Below are 14582 nucleotides of genomic sequence, written 5' to 3'. Positions count from 1 at the left end.
AAGAAAAAATAGGAAGAAAAGAAAAGAAAAGAAAAGAAGAAGGAAATAAAAGAAAAAGGGAGGAAAATGATTTGTAATCGAGCCTGAGTTCTTTTTTTCGGTGGTTGTGGGCGTTGTGGAAAGAAAGGGGAGGTTGAAAATGGGGAGGTTGAGATGGGTATGGGAGATATTGGGTGGGGGGGGGGGAGGGGAGGTAAGTGTGGGTGTGAGAGTGAGTGGGTGGGTACGTATGGAGGGTAGGCACCACATGTATGATTTTCATTGAATCCGCGGAGTTTGAATGCCGACAGTAGAACAATAGACAGCTCGGCGACATTTCAAAGTGACGAGCAGTAGACCGTAGACCGTATCGAGGGAGTGGAGTGACTGAGGAGGAAATGGTATGAGAAGGATGAGAAGGAGGTGGAGGAGGATGAGGATGAGGATGAGGATGAGGATGAGGAAGAGGAAGAGGAGAAAGGGTCGTAGTATTATTACGCAAGTAAATTAATAGAGGCTCCGGACCTCTCCGAGTGAAGAGAGTAGGAGAGAGAAAGAGAGAAAGAGAGAGAGAGTAAGAGAGAGAGAGAGAGAGAGAGAGAGAGAGAGAGAGGGTTTGAGAGCGAGAGAGGGTGGCTTCTACGATAAACAATGCCTACTCCAGGAGTTCCTTTCTCTCTCTCTCTCTCTCTCTCTCTCTCTTTCTCTCTCTTTCTCTCTCTCTCTCTTTACTTTCGGTATATAACAAAGTCTACCCTGTGTTCCTGTGCACGAGACGTTATAGATACCTGGTGAACGAGTAGTGTCTCGAGTGTAGGAAAGCCTGTGCGCGTAATACGGGGATACGTGTGGGTTGGTTCGTGTGGACACGAGGGTTGCTAAGCAAAGCAAGTAAAGCACCTGTGGGAGCTGCTTCGTAGTAGCGAGGGTACGAAGGTGGGTGAGTAAAGAGAGAGAGAGAGAGAGAGAGAGAGAGAGAGAGAGAGAGAGAGAGAGAGAGGACAGAAAGGTGGAGGAAGAGGTGGAGGTGGAGGTGGAAGATGGGTGGGAGCGCAGTAGAAAGGGAGTATAGAGAGAAAGAGAAAGAGAGAGAGAGAGAGAGAATAAGTGAGTAACTGAGTGAGTAACAGAGAGAAAGAGAAAGAGAGAGAGAGAGAGAGAGAGGCCTGGCGAACGGGCGAGCCAACCCTGGGAGGAAGCCAATCAATAAACTCACTCGCTCTCGCTCTCCTACGGAGAGAGACCTACTGCTCTCCCTATGCTCGCGATGTGCCCGTATATACTATATAACCAACCTGGAAGCCTCCATTATGTACGCCCACTCGGCTGCCTACAGCCATTTTGTAGCCGTTTCGTCGTGCACGTTTTCTCTTTCTTTCTCTCTATCTTCCTCTCTCTCTCTCTCTCTCTCTCTCTATATATATATATATATATATATCTCTCTCTTATTCATTCTTTCCTTCTTTCTTTCTTTCTTTCTTTCTTTATTTCTTTCTTTCTTTCTTTCCTTCTTTCTTTCTTTCTCTGTCTTCTTCTCTTTCTCATGTAACTTTTTCTATCTTTTATTTTCGCGAACGTTTCACATTATGCCTCCGTGGCTCCCTTCGAGAAAGCACCGAGGGATAGGATGAATGGTAAAAAGAGGGACAAGATACCTTGAAAACGTCAATGCTATATCTTCCGCCTTTCTCAAAATTGTCAGATACGGATTGTTCTTTTTCTTTATTCTCTTTAAATCAGAAACGATTAAAGAAATTTCTACTTTTTATTCCTTTTTATTTTCTTCTTCTTCTTCCTCTTCTTCTTCTTCTAAATTTTGTTTCTCTCTCTCTCTTCTTTTTTTTACTTCTTCTTTTTCTTATTTGTTTCTTCTTCTTCTTCTTCTTCTTCTAAATTTTGTTTCTCTCTCTCTCTCTTCTTTTTTTTACTTCTTCTTTTTCTTATTTGTTTTTTCTTCTTCTTCTTCTTCTTCTAAATTTTGTCTCTCTCTCTCTCTCTTCTTTTTTTTTACTTCTTCTTTTTCTTATTTGTTTTTTCTTCTTCTTCTTCTTCTTCTTCTTCTTCTTTTTTTTCTTCTCTATTTTCTATAATGACAATAAATAATATTCCCTTTGAAAATCTTAGCCCGTTATCGTTTTGTCCCAGAGTCGAAAAGAACTTTGGAATTTGAAAGTACGGAAGTGTAGAAACGAGGGCAGATCGTTTACACACCAAGTGTTTCCAATTAAGATCCCTGACAAAGATCTCTAAGGCACGTCATTTTGTCAACGGCGTTAGGCACATGCTCTTCCAAAATAGTTGTATCTCTTTCTTTCTTTTTCTATCTCTCTTTCTCTTTCTCTCACTCTCTCTTTTTTCTCTTTCTTTCTTTCTCTCTCTCTCTCTCTCTTTTTCTCTATCTTTCTTTTTCTCTACGCTTTACACTCGTTCACACTGTCACCATACTTTATTTTATTCGGGAAGGGATCTATCTTGTTTGTATTTTTATATCAGAGTAGAAAGAGAGAGATCTTATTACGAGGATCTACTTTTGGATTTCCTTCAATTTCGAATAATACTTGTTTATATGGACTTTGATTTTTGGAGTTCATTTCATATGGATTTTTTTATTATCATATCAATCATATTTTTGTTTATTTTTCGAACAATATTTATCAATTTATTCTTTCTTTTCATAAATAGTTTATTATTTTTTAATAATTATATATATATATATATTTTTTTTTTTTCGTAAATAATTTATCATCTTTTAATAATAAAGAATTATTTCATAATAAATATGTTATGGCTCGTTAATACTTGCAATATTTAATTAAAGTTATATATATATATATATATGTAATATTTTTGCATTGATAAGGATAAATATTTTTTTGCAATTTTTGGACAAGGTACACTTTTTCTATTTTTCCACCCTTCTTTCCTTTTCTTTGTTATAATTATTATTATTATTTTTTTTTTTTTTTTTTTTTTTTTTTTTTTTTTTTTAGTTCGACACATCTTTGAAATACTTTTTAAATTCGTGAGAATGATCTAATTTATATATTCTCGATGAGATAAGGATTAAATATTTGTTTAAGTTTTCGGCTGGAATATATTTCCATTTTTCTTTTTTTTTGTTTCTTTTTATTTATTTTTTTTTTTTTTTTTGTTTTTCCCCCAATTCGGGGTTTGACATTTTTCTGAAGTATTTTGAAGGATTATGACGTGAAATCGGAGGCGACCTTGGTAAACATCGAAATTAGTTAATCGCAGGAATCGTTTGTCGAAGAGGAAAATGGAAAAGAAAAAGAAGAAGAAGAAAAAGGAGAAGTAAAAAAAAAAGAAGAAGAAGAAGAAGAAGAAGAAGAAGAAGATTGGGAAGAGGAAAATGAAGAAGAAAAAGAAGAAGCTTTCAGGGAGCTTTGGGTATCGCACTAACAAGCGACGCCCTTTTCTCGCCATCGATAATCCCACTTTCCTGCAAGATGAAGTGCGAGGGTTCTCGAATTGACAGCACCCTCGTAACTCTCTTCAGTGAGAAGAAGGAACAGGCTTTCTTCAGCGCATCACATTTTTCTCCATGGATTAACTCGATGGAATCTCGACGACGTGTCTCACGTGTGGCTCAGAGAATATCTCTACTTTTCAAATCCTTTCTTTCGTTCATCAATTCGAAATTAACGACAAAAATATAACCAGTTTTTAATCATTCCTTACGTTAACGAGGCTCGAACGACGCATTCGTAAGATTTCTTTCTTTCTTTCTTTCTTTTTTAATTAAATGGACATGTTTCTTTTTTTTTCTTTTTTTTCTTTTCTTTCTTTTTTTTTTTTTGTTTTTTTTGAATAAAATATAAATATACAACAATGAATGTTTTTTTTTTTTTTCTTTTTGTAGGTACGATTTATTTAAATGCAATTATGAGTTATTATATAAAGATATATTGTAGCTTTTTAATTCTCTCTTTCGTTCATCAATTTAAAATCAATGACAACAGTATAATTAATTTTTCATCATTGTTTCATTAATAGATTTAAATGACACATTATTCTTTTTTTTTTATTTTTTTTTTTTAAAGAAAGGTTTTTCCTAATAAAAGTGAAGTGTTTAATTTTAAAAATACGAAAAACTAATTTTTTTGTTATATGTATATATACAGTTTATATGTATATAAAACATAATAACACACACACATATATATATAAAAGTTAAATGATTTGTTTCTGAGATTTCATTAATAATATAAAAAGTATATTTTCTTTTTAATAAAAATACTATCTAACGTGTATAAAAATTATGGACAATAAATTCTTTCGTATTTCCTAACAATGAAATAATAAATCATGAAATTAAATTTGATTGATTGAAATGAACATACTTTCGAAAAGATACCTATAATATTTTAAAAATGTAAAAAATATTATTCTTCTAATATAAAAGTAAATATAATATCAAAATACATAAAAAAGATTATAAATGTATGTGTATGTATGTATGTATGTGACAATAAATTCTTTTTTTATTTAAACATTATTATGAAACATATTAGATAAATATAACTGATTAGATTGAACGACAATTTTAACAATAGTCTAAGTTAGATCAGAAATTAATCGAAATGAAATGCATCGAATCATATTCAAAAAAAAAAAGAAAAAAAAAAAAGAAGAAAATTAAAAAATTAACTTGCTTCGTAGAACAAATATCATGCGCAATTTAAAGTGGCGGGAGGGGGCGGGGGGAAGGGGCAAAAAAAAAGAAAATATCTAACCTGTAATAAACTCTTATCCAATTATTATCAAATATTATAAAATCTAAGGAACGTTTCTCTGAACATTATTCAAATACTATCATACATTGTGTTCTACTAATGCCCTGTTAAATCGATTCGACGAGAGAGAAAATGAATAAAAAAACAAAGGAAAAAAAAAAAAAAAGGAGAAAAAAAAACAAAGAAAAAAAAACCAACAGAAATAGAAGCAAAAAGACCAAAAAAAAAAAAAAAAAAGAAGAAGACCGAAAAAAATGAATGGTAAACGTCGATGATATAAAAAGCGGTATAATTTGAAGAAGGATAGAACGTTGAAAAGGCATATTGTCCTAAAGGATATTACGAATTCACGATAACGATAAGCGTTCACGAGACCGAAATAGGTATAGTCGAGTAAGAGAGATCGTGACTCTTGTTTTAATGGCGGCAAGCGAATGGCATCGAAGGGAAGAGGAAAGAGAAAGAGAGAGAGAACGAGAGAACGAGAGAAAGAGAGAAAGAGAAAGAGAGAGAGAGAGAGAGAAAGAGAGTAGAGTAGAGTAGAGTAGAGTAGAGTAGAGTAGAGTCGAAGTGGTGGTTTAATCTAATGGAGCCGAGAGACCATGAAACTTGGTGATAAACTTACCCGTAGGCGGCCAGGGTCGGATCGTAAGGGTAGTAACCCGTGGCAGCAGGTTGAAGAGCGGCCGTACCCCATGCAGCACCCATATCCGCCGTCATCCCCATCCCCGTAGCGTCCTTCAGACCGTACGGATTTCCCTGGAAGAAAAAAAGAAAAAAGGAAAAAAAATAAAATAAAATAAGGGAATCGTTGTGTTTCCCCACACGACACCTCCGCGCGCCCCTACCCCTCCCCGTCCGTCCTCCTTCTCGACCCCTGAAATTCCCCCGCCGCTCTCCTCCGTCACCACCCCTTCCCTATCCAATCCTCTAGCTCCTATCCCGCCCCATTGATTTTTTTTTTGCCTCTCGCTTCTCTTTTCCACGTCGTAGTCGTCGTTGTCGGTTCAGTTTCATACCAGGGGGTGAATTTTTCATACTCTCACCTCGTCTCTCTTTTTCACAGAGAAAAAGAGAGAGAGACAGAGAGAGAGAGAGAGAGAGAGAGAGAAAGAGAGAGAGAGAAAATTTCACTCGGAATGAAAGGAAAACGTTATTTTCAACAATGTTATCCTTCAACGTACATATACAATTTCTATTAATAATTTTCAGGATCAAAACTGAAATAATCTCGTTTTTAAATTATTTGACTTTACTAATATGACCTCGCGATTTATGACCACTGTCCTGGTTCTTTTTTTTTCTCTTTTTCTTTTTTTTTTTTTTTTTGGAAGCTTTTGATAAATAAAAAAATAAAAGAAAAAAAGACGGAAAAAAGAGAGAGAAGGAGCAAGGTATAAAAAAGATAGACCTTTATATGAGAATATACTTATATGAAAATAGCTATATATATATATATATATATATACATATATACATACACATGAGAGTATGCATGTGTGTATGTGTATGTGTATGTATAAGTAGGTATATATGCGAATATGTAGAACAGATTCGCGAGAATCATTCGAATGAAATATTACTTCTCGCGAATCCACCAGGATATGACGTTCTCGGAATTGAAGAATGATCGATGTATCGTCTTAAATGTCGAGTTCACGCGAGCCATGATATTACGAAGTCGGTTAAATGCAGATCGGTCGATCGATCAATCGGTTCGAGCCATCAATCAATGGTTATGAATGTACGCATGCTACCCGTTCGGAAGTAACGCCTGTGGAATTTGAATTCGTTTTGATAAAAAAAAAAAATACATATATATATATATATATATATATATATATATATATATATAAAGAAAGAAAAGAGTAAAAAAAAAAAAAAAAAAAAAAAAAAAAAAAAAAAAAAAAAAGAAAAAAAAAAACAAAAAAAAAAAGAAAAGAAAGGAAAAAAAAAGAGCTAAAGGGAAAAATGGGGCGGATGGGTGGGTTGATAGGAGGGGAGAGAAAAATAACAAACAAAGAGGAAACGAAGGAATGAAAAACGAAAAATATATATATATATATATATATATATATATATGTATATATATAAAGAAAAAAATGAAAGAGCGAAAACGGAAAACAACTGGGGGGCGGACGAGGGCGTAGGTGGGGTGGGGGTAGGGGTGGTTGACGAGGAAAAAGAGAGGAAAGAAAGAAAAAACAAAAAAGGAGAGAGAGAGAGAGAGAGAGAGAGCTCTAACAGAGAGGAGAGACCGCGTACAAAAGTGCTTTGCCATTGTGTGCGGGAACAATATAGGGGAAAATGAAGAAGAATCGCCTGATGCTCTTTCTCCTCGGCTCTTCCATTTTTTTTCATTTTTTAACCCTGTATATAACGGATTAACGGGCTCGTCGGAAAATAATCGTGAAAACGATTACACGGTGATAAGGCGAAGACAGAAGAGGGAGAGAGAGAGAGAGATAGAGAGAGAGAAAGAGAGAAGGAAAGAAAATTAGAAGAAATAATCATAGTGATTACTATGATTACAATCATTTCGAATAACTTAAATAAATAGTTACTGAAGTAATTAAACTTGGTTAAATTCTTTTTCTTTTTCTCTTTTTTTTTTTTTTCTTTTCTTTTCTTTTCTTTTCTTTTCTTTTCTTTCTGAACGAATAAAAATTATCAAATGTTTTCTTTTTTATTCGATGAAATGAAATATTGTCGATATTAATTATAAATGTTTGCCAATTTTTGTAAAGTAAATTTTTGTTCTTGTTTAAGAAAAAAAAAGAAAAAAAAAAAAAGAAAAAAAGAAAGAGGAAAAAAAAAGAGGAACAAAAAATTTATATAATATTAAAGGTTATAATGTATTACTTAATACAATATAATACAGTTTAGTATAATATAGTGAAGTATAGTTATATCGTAGTATAAGTATTCAAAGTGCTAACAGATAATTATACTATATTTGCTTACTTTAATGAATGTACTTGTTTAATATATTATAATCACAATTTTATTATTATACTAACATATGAGTAAATTATATTAATTAGCGTGATATAATTGAGATTAAACAAAAAAAAAAAAAGAAAAAAAAAAGAAAAAAAAAGGAAAAGAAAAAAAACAAAAACTTAGTACAATGCGTACGAATTAATTAATATCATTTAGCGTAAACATTACAACAGTATAATATATCTCATTGAATAAGACAACAAATATCTACATTTTTGATCATCACAAAATTTTCACTTTTATAATTTCAATGATTAATCTAATTAATTTCTATCATTGTTAATGGATCAAAACGAATTAAAAATTGTGTTCGCATTAAAAATAAAAAGCGATAAAAATAAAAAAAAAAAAAAAAAAAGAAATAATAATAATAATAATAATAATAATAAAATAAAAATAATAAAAATAATAATAATGATAATAAATAATAAAAGAAATTTTCTAATTTCCCAATATACCATTTATTATTATCGAATTAAAATTAATCGTCCCCCGATTGATACTTAGAAAATGTTAGATGTATATTGTCATCCGTTCGTAATGTGTTAAGTAACATGCTTGGGGGAGTTAGGTAGCTAATGGTAGCACAATAGGATATTATTAGAACGGTGGCTTAGAGAGTTCTGGCGCCAGGGGGTTTCGTATTACACCACCTCACTCTCAGATTCTTAATTCCTTTACTGGACCTATACCTATGCCCTTCTTCTTCGACCCATTTCGACTTTCAAATGGTCAGAAAACAGTTCTCTCTCTCTCTCTCTCTCTCTCTCTCTTTCTCTCTTTCTTTCTCTCTCTCGTTGCAACTTTAATGGCGAACTACGGGTGGTCCAGCATCAAAACATCGGATTATTGTTAAGACTATAATAGTCATCTTATGGTTAGTATACCCAGTATACTATCTAACACACACACACACACACATATATATATATATATATATGTATATATATAAAACTTTCGTAAATTTCGTATGTGTATCGTAAGTTTAGAAAAGACAATAAACATGGTGACGTTGTAACATCGTTAAGGTGTCATTTAACAAAAAACTGATGGGTACCTTAAACGATGGAATCCTATATCGAAATATTTGAAAGAAGTATCTTTAAAGTTCTCGATCGATCCCTTTTACCGTTTGATCCTCGGCACGTAACCCGTGGTACCACTTCAGATACTTGGAATGTGCATCACCTCGATGATGTTTTTACAATCGATCGATCGATCGATCCATCGATCGATCTACCTTCAATATTCTTTCTCTTTGTGTTCGATCCCCCTTTTTGTTTCCTTACGAGAGTCAGTTTCGTTCGATCAATTGAATTTTTTATTATTGTATTTCCTCTTCAAAGGTCTTTCAAACCCGAAGGTTTTCGATTTTAGTAGGATAAAACTTCTTGAAATTGTTATTGCCTCGAAATAGCACAAAACTCTTCGTTCACGTTCTTCTTCCTCCTTCTATTTCACCTCCTTCTATTCCTTTTCTTCAATCACCTTCTTCTTCTTCGTCTTCGTCTTCGTTTTTCTTCTCCTTCTTCTTCTCTTCCTTCTTCCTCCCCTCCTCATCGTCTTTTTTTTCTTTCATTGAATGCAATCGATTTCAAAGTGGCATGAACCATGTTGCTTTCAGCAGTAGAAACAATACAACTCAGACGCGGAAATCGCTCGTTTTCCTACACATCGATTTCACCGCGATCGTTACGACCCTTTTCGTGGCGTCTCTAAGTATATATGTATTTATGTATGTATGTATGTATGTATGTATGTATGTATGTATGTATGTATTAATGCATGTATGCATGTATATACATACATACATACATACAGGGGTGACGAATGATAGTCTTGAAATAACGAAGGGAGAATACACTGGGACGTCATTACCCTCGACGACGATAACGAGAATCGATGTTTTTCTTTTTGTCCCTTCTCCTCTTTTCTTTTCTTTTCTTTTCTTGCTGTTTTATTTATTTATTTATTGTTTTTTTTTTCTTATTTCTCTTTTCTCTTTTTTTCTTTCTGTCTTTTTTGTTTTTTCTTTTCTTTTTTTTTGTTTTTCTTTTTTTTTTTTTTTTTGTTTTTTTTTCTTGTCGTTCAACAGCATCACGAACGAAAAACGATCGCGCGTTCGTTTGATTGCTCTCTTTTGTATGAATCGATATAAGCTACCGATTATAAACCCCTCTCCCATCCCTTCATATATAGGTACATACACATATACATATATACGTAATACATAAACGTTATACATAAGCGTTAACACGTACTTGAAAAGTTCTTTGTAAGTATTCTAGACATAGTATAAATACGTTTATATGAAGAATTTTATGGACGTAAGAATATATACGCTTGATCCGTACGTATTTTTTCAATTGATATAATGCGACAATCTATTTGATGTTTATCAATCCATCTGACCCGATCATCATCCCATTTCCATTAGATTGATGGAAATTAATGAATGTTTATTATTCTTACAAAAGTGTATTGCATGATATGATAAATTTTGAATAAATATTTCCTTTTTTTCTTCTTCTTCTTCTTCTTCTTTTTTTTTTTTTTGTTTCCTTTTAACATGACGCTCGAAAGGAAATTTCTAACCTTTATTTTTCCTTCATCGATTTAAAAACAGATCGATGATATTAAATTGATAACGGAAGAACAATTTATTAATTAATAACAATTAATAACAATTTATTATCAATGGCATTATGAACGGAAAAAAAAAAAAAAAAAAAAAAAAAAGAAAAAAAAAAACAAGAAAGAAAGAAAAAAAAATTATCATTCGAAAATCGAACCGAAGCCATTTTTCATTGTATTGTTTCGTTTGATTAATTAAAAAAAAAAAAAAAAAGAAAAAAAGAACAAAAAAAAAAAATATTTCATAACAAAACTTCATTCGTTGAAGAAATAACCAAAATCTCTAAGAAAAAGAGAGAAAAGACAATCGAATCAGAGCTGACTTGTAATAAATAAATAAATGAATGAATAAATAACTAAATAAATAAATAAACAAATAAAATAATTATAATACAAATCGATGTAACAAATCAATAATACAATTTGTCATCTCTTCAATGTTGCGATCTTAAAGATTGATTATATTAGATACGAAAACATTTATCTGGAATAAATGAAAGAAAGAAAGAAAAAAAAAGAAACAAAAAAATAAATAAATAAACCAAGACAACGAGAAAAAAAGACAATCTCGAAGGAATAGGATATACAAAAAAAAAAGAAAAAAGAAAAAAAAAAGAGAGAAAAAAAAAAAAGAAAAACAAAGCGAAAAAGAAAATTAAGAAAAAAATCTCTCGTAGAAACTAATGAATGTCGTGCGAGACCTTTTAGTTTAGGCTTCTGTGAACGGCCGTACAGAGATAATTAAATTAACGACGACAAGAGGAAAGTATCGACGAAACGAAGCCATAGGGAGCGCACGGGGTATTTTCAAAGCAAGTAAGGGATAAATAGATAGACAAAGAGAGAGAGAGAGAGAGAGAGAGAGAGAGAGAGAGAGAGAGCAACTACGTATAACGCTAGAAATACAGGGTGGATCAAAAATTCTTAGCTGATATTAACGATTGATTATTCATCATCGATACGTCATAGCCTTGAGATTAGGCTCGTAGTTTCTCGGTTCATGGTAAAACTGTATGTAGTTTTAAGATCTGAAGAAAGAAATTAATATCGATTGTCTTGAAATGTTATAATCAATTATTTTGTACGTAAATATGATTACGAAATTTTTGATTTTAATCAGATAAATGAATTATTTCAATGAAATTATTTTACACTCGTATATTGCATTCTTTTGCTTAAATATCGACCATTTCATCTTCTCTTTATTCATCTCTCTCTCTCTCTCTCTCTCTCTCTCTCTCTTTCGCTCTTTATTTTCCTTATATCTTTCTTTCTCTCTCATATAACGTTTGTTTAAACAAGGACCACCATGAACGTCGTAAAGGGTCCCTCTCGACTTCCCGGCGAGACTTTCACCGTCGGCACTCTCGCGTGCCATTCCCTTCATTCAATGCTAATACGAATCTTATTATATTATAATGCCCTTTCAAACGAATCGTCGGAAGTAGTAGTTTCCTGCTTAACGATTTCCAGACGAGTAAAGGAGAGAGAGAGAGGGAGAGAGAGAGGGAGAGAGAGAGAAAGAATAAATAAATAATAAAAAAAAAAAAAAAAAAAGAAAGAAAACAATAACGAAATTCGAAGCGACGAATCAGCAAACGATATCGCACTCATTAACTCGAATTGAACGATAAGAAAGATTTCATAAGAGACGAAATTAAATTTGAAACGATAAAAGCATTTAACGTATCTTTTGTTGTAATCGATATAGCCATACATATATATATATATATATATATATATATATATATATATATATATACACGTACATTTTATCAACCTTAAAGTATCCCATCCTAACGTTAAGTTATCCATCAATCTTGGCGTTACAACGAATATACCCGAGATAATAATATAATATCATATAATATAATATATATATATATATATATATATATATATAATATAATATAATATGATATTAATCGAAGGAGATACACACAATCGCGATATATTTCTCGACTAACTAACCCAGATTCTCCTGAACTTGTCTCGTGTCAATTTCTGCAATATAGGTTTCAGGGTAAAGAACGAAGTCGAGTGGCATCGATCGGCTTTAACTATCGCATTGAAGGGAGACTGTCCACAGGGAGACAGAGACAGAGAGAGGAAGAGAAAGAGAGAAAGAGAGAGAGAGAGAGGAAAAGAGAAAGATAAAGATAGAGATATACAGAGAGATATGGAGAAAGATAGAGATAAAGATAGAGAGAGAGAGAGAGAGAGAGAGAGAGAGCTGAAAATACTCAAAATTCCCAACGGATGGACGCTTATGACATTCCGAAGAACCTCGTAGATCACCCCACTTCTCATCGCTTCCTTCCATCCCTTCCCCCAATTCCCCTCTGAGTATCTCGCCTACCAACACTCCTCTCACCTCCCCCAATCCCCATCCTACTCCTGTCCCCTACCCCACTACACACCCCTGTCACGATGACGAAGCCGCAGGGTAAATCGTCGCGTGCACGAAATTGCACTGGAGGCCGATGTTGAAATTCCACGAAATAAAATTGACCGAGTCGTTTCTAGCAAAAGCTCATCTGGTCGTAGTGAAGAGAAAATTGACAAAAACAATGAAATTCATGGGTTTTCGCGAAGATTAATAGGGGTATAGTGTGGAGAAGGTGGAAAAAGGGTGAGAGATATGGAAGAAAATTCCTAACGTTATTTCAAAACGAGAGTACGAGCAGACGGATGGTGGGGAGGATAAGGGGGATGGTTGGGGCTCGTTGAGTTTGTTGGACGGGGGTGGGGGTGGGAGTGGGTTATGAAAGGCTCTCGGACATTTAATTGAACGCTTAGAAAAACTTGGTTGTACCTAGGTGGTTTGTCCGTGTAGCGTGTGTGATAATGTACTCTCTCTCTCTCTCTCTTTCTCTCTCTCTCGCGTGTTATTTTCTTTTACTTTCGTTTTTTTTTCTTTCTCTCTTTTTTTTTTTTCTCTCTTTTACTTTATTTCGCGACAAGGTGCCAGCACGAAAACCGCGTGTACCGTACCGATAATACACGCCAGGAATATGTATGTAAGTAAGTAAGTAAGTATATATTTACTACCCCCTGGGCTCGTTTCAAAACGATTATCGCGTACATAGAACGATTATTCGACGACGAGTGTCGGATTTTTATATTTTTATTTTATTATTTTATTATTTTATTATTCTTTTATTTTTTTATTTTTTTATTTTTTTATTTTTTTATTTTTTTTTCTTGCCTCTCTTTCTTTCTCCCCCCAAAGAAAATTCGTTTCGATGAATTTTTGGTCTCTCTCTTTTCTGTTTTTCAATAACGAATTACTTTTTTCTCTTTTATCCTTTTTCAATTATTAATTATTCATTATTCATCAATTATCAATTATTAATTCAATTAATTGCACGTCATGGAAAAATATTGTATGAGAATAATGAAAATGACTTGAATAACGACAAGTTTGTTTTCTTTCTTTCTTTTTCTTTCTTTCTTTTTTTTTTTTTTTTTTTTTCTCAAATGAAATTTAATTGACGATATTTAGATAATAAAAAATTTTTTTTCGAGAATCGAGATCAGAATTGTTTTTAATGATATATGAGAAATAAATCATGGAAAAGGATATGTGTTCGAGTTAACGTTATATCGTTATGATTACGAGGAATCGTTCGACGTTTTGATAACGACGAATACGTACGTAATGTAATGTACAGCGAGATTAAAATCGATTACAACAATTGAGAAATATCATCGATGACGAATAACTTTTTTTTCTCATACGTAAAACGAATGAAATATTAATTCGCCATTGATCGAGAGTAATAATTTCTTCTTAGATTTTTTTTTTTTTAATCTTTCGCAAAATTTTCCAAAACAATTCCAAAATAAAGATAGATAAATATTTGACATATCTGTGTATTATGTAAAAATATACTAATAATCTTATTATTGAAGTTTCATCGTTCATTCATCAATGACATAGACTCATCGTTTCATACGAAGAAGAATTAGTTACTACAAGAGGATCACTTTGTCGTGAAGCACGATAAATTCCAATGTAATCTCGTCTATCGTATCTATGTATCCATGTATCTATGTATCTATGTAACTTCGCGAAGTTTCACAACGACGAGATTCGTAAGAACTTTAATGTCAAATGATAGATGAATATTACGGGTTTCAATTTTCCCCTGACATTTTCATTTCTAAGAATTTCCTTCTGACTTATTCGTAACGAAAGATTACGAATTG

At 32.7% G+C, this 14582-nt stretch overlaps 1 protein-coding gene across 2 annotated transcripts in view; it reads right to left on the bottom strand.

The window, feature by feature from the left end:
- Window positions 1-14582, bottom strand: part of LOC124956375 (homeobox protein araucan) — a 141642-nt gene that overhangs the window by 39594 nt on the left and 87466 nt on the right. For both annotated transcript variants that reach the window (XM_047512099.1, XM_047512100.1), the window contains exon 3: window positions 5359-5492. In XM_047512099.1, coding sequence (XP_047368055.1) covers window positions 5359-5492 — 134 coding nt within the window. The remainder of the gene's footprint in view (window positions 1-5358; window positions 5493-14582) is intronic.

The sequence above is a fragment of the Vespa velutina genome, chromosome 21 (genome assembly GCF_912470025.1).
Source record: "Vespa velutina chromosome 21, iVesVel2.1, whole genome shotgun sequence".
Lineage (NCBI taxonomy): Eukaryota > Metazoa > Arthropoda > Insecta > Hymenoptera > Vespidae > Vespa > Vespa velutina.
Note: the sequence above shows the minus strand (reverse complement) of the source record. Positions and strands in the feature narration are given on the sequence as shown.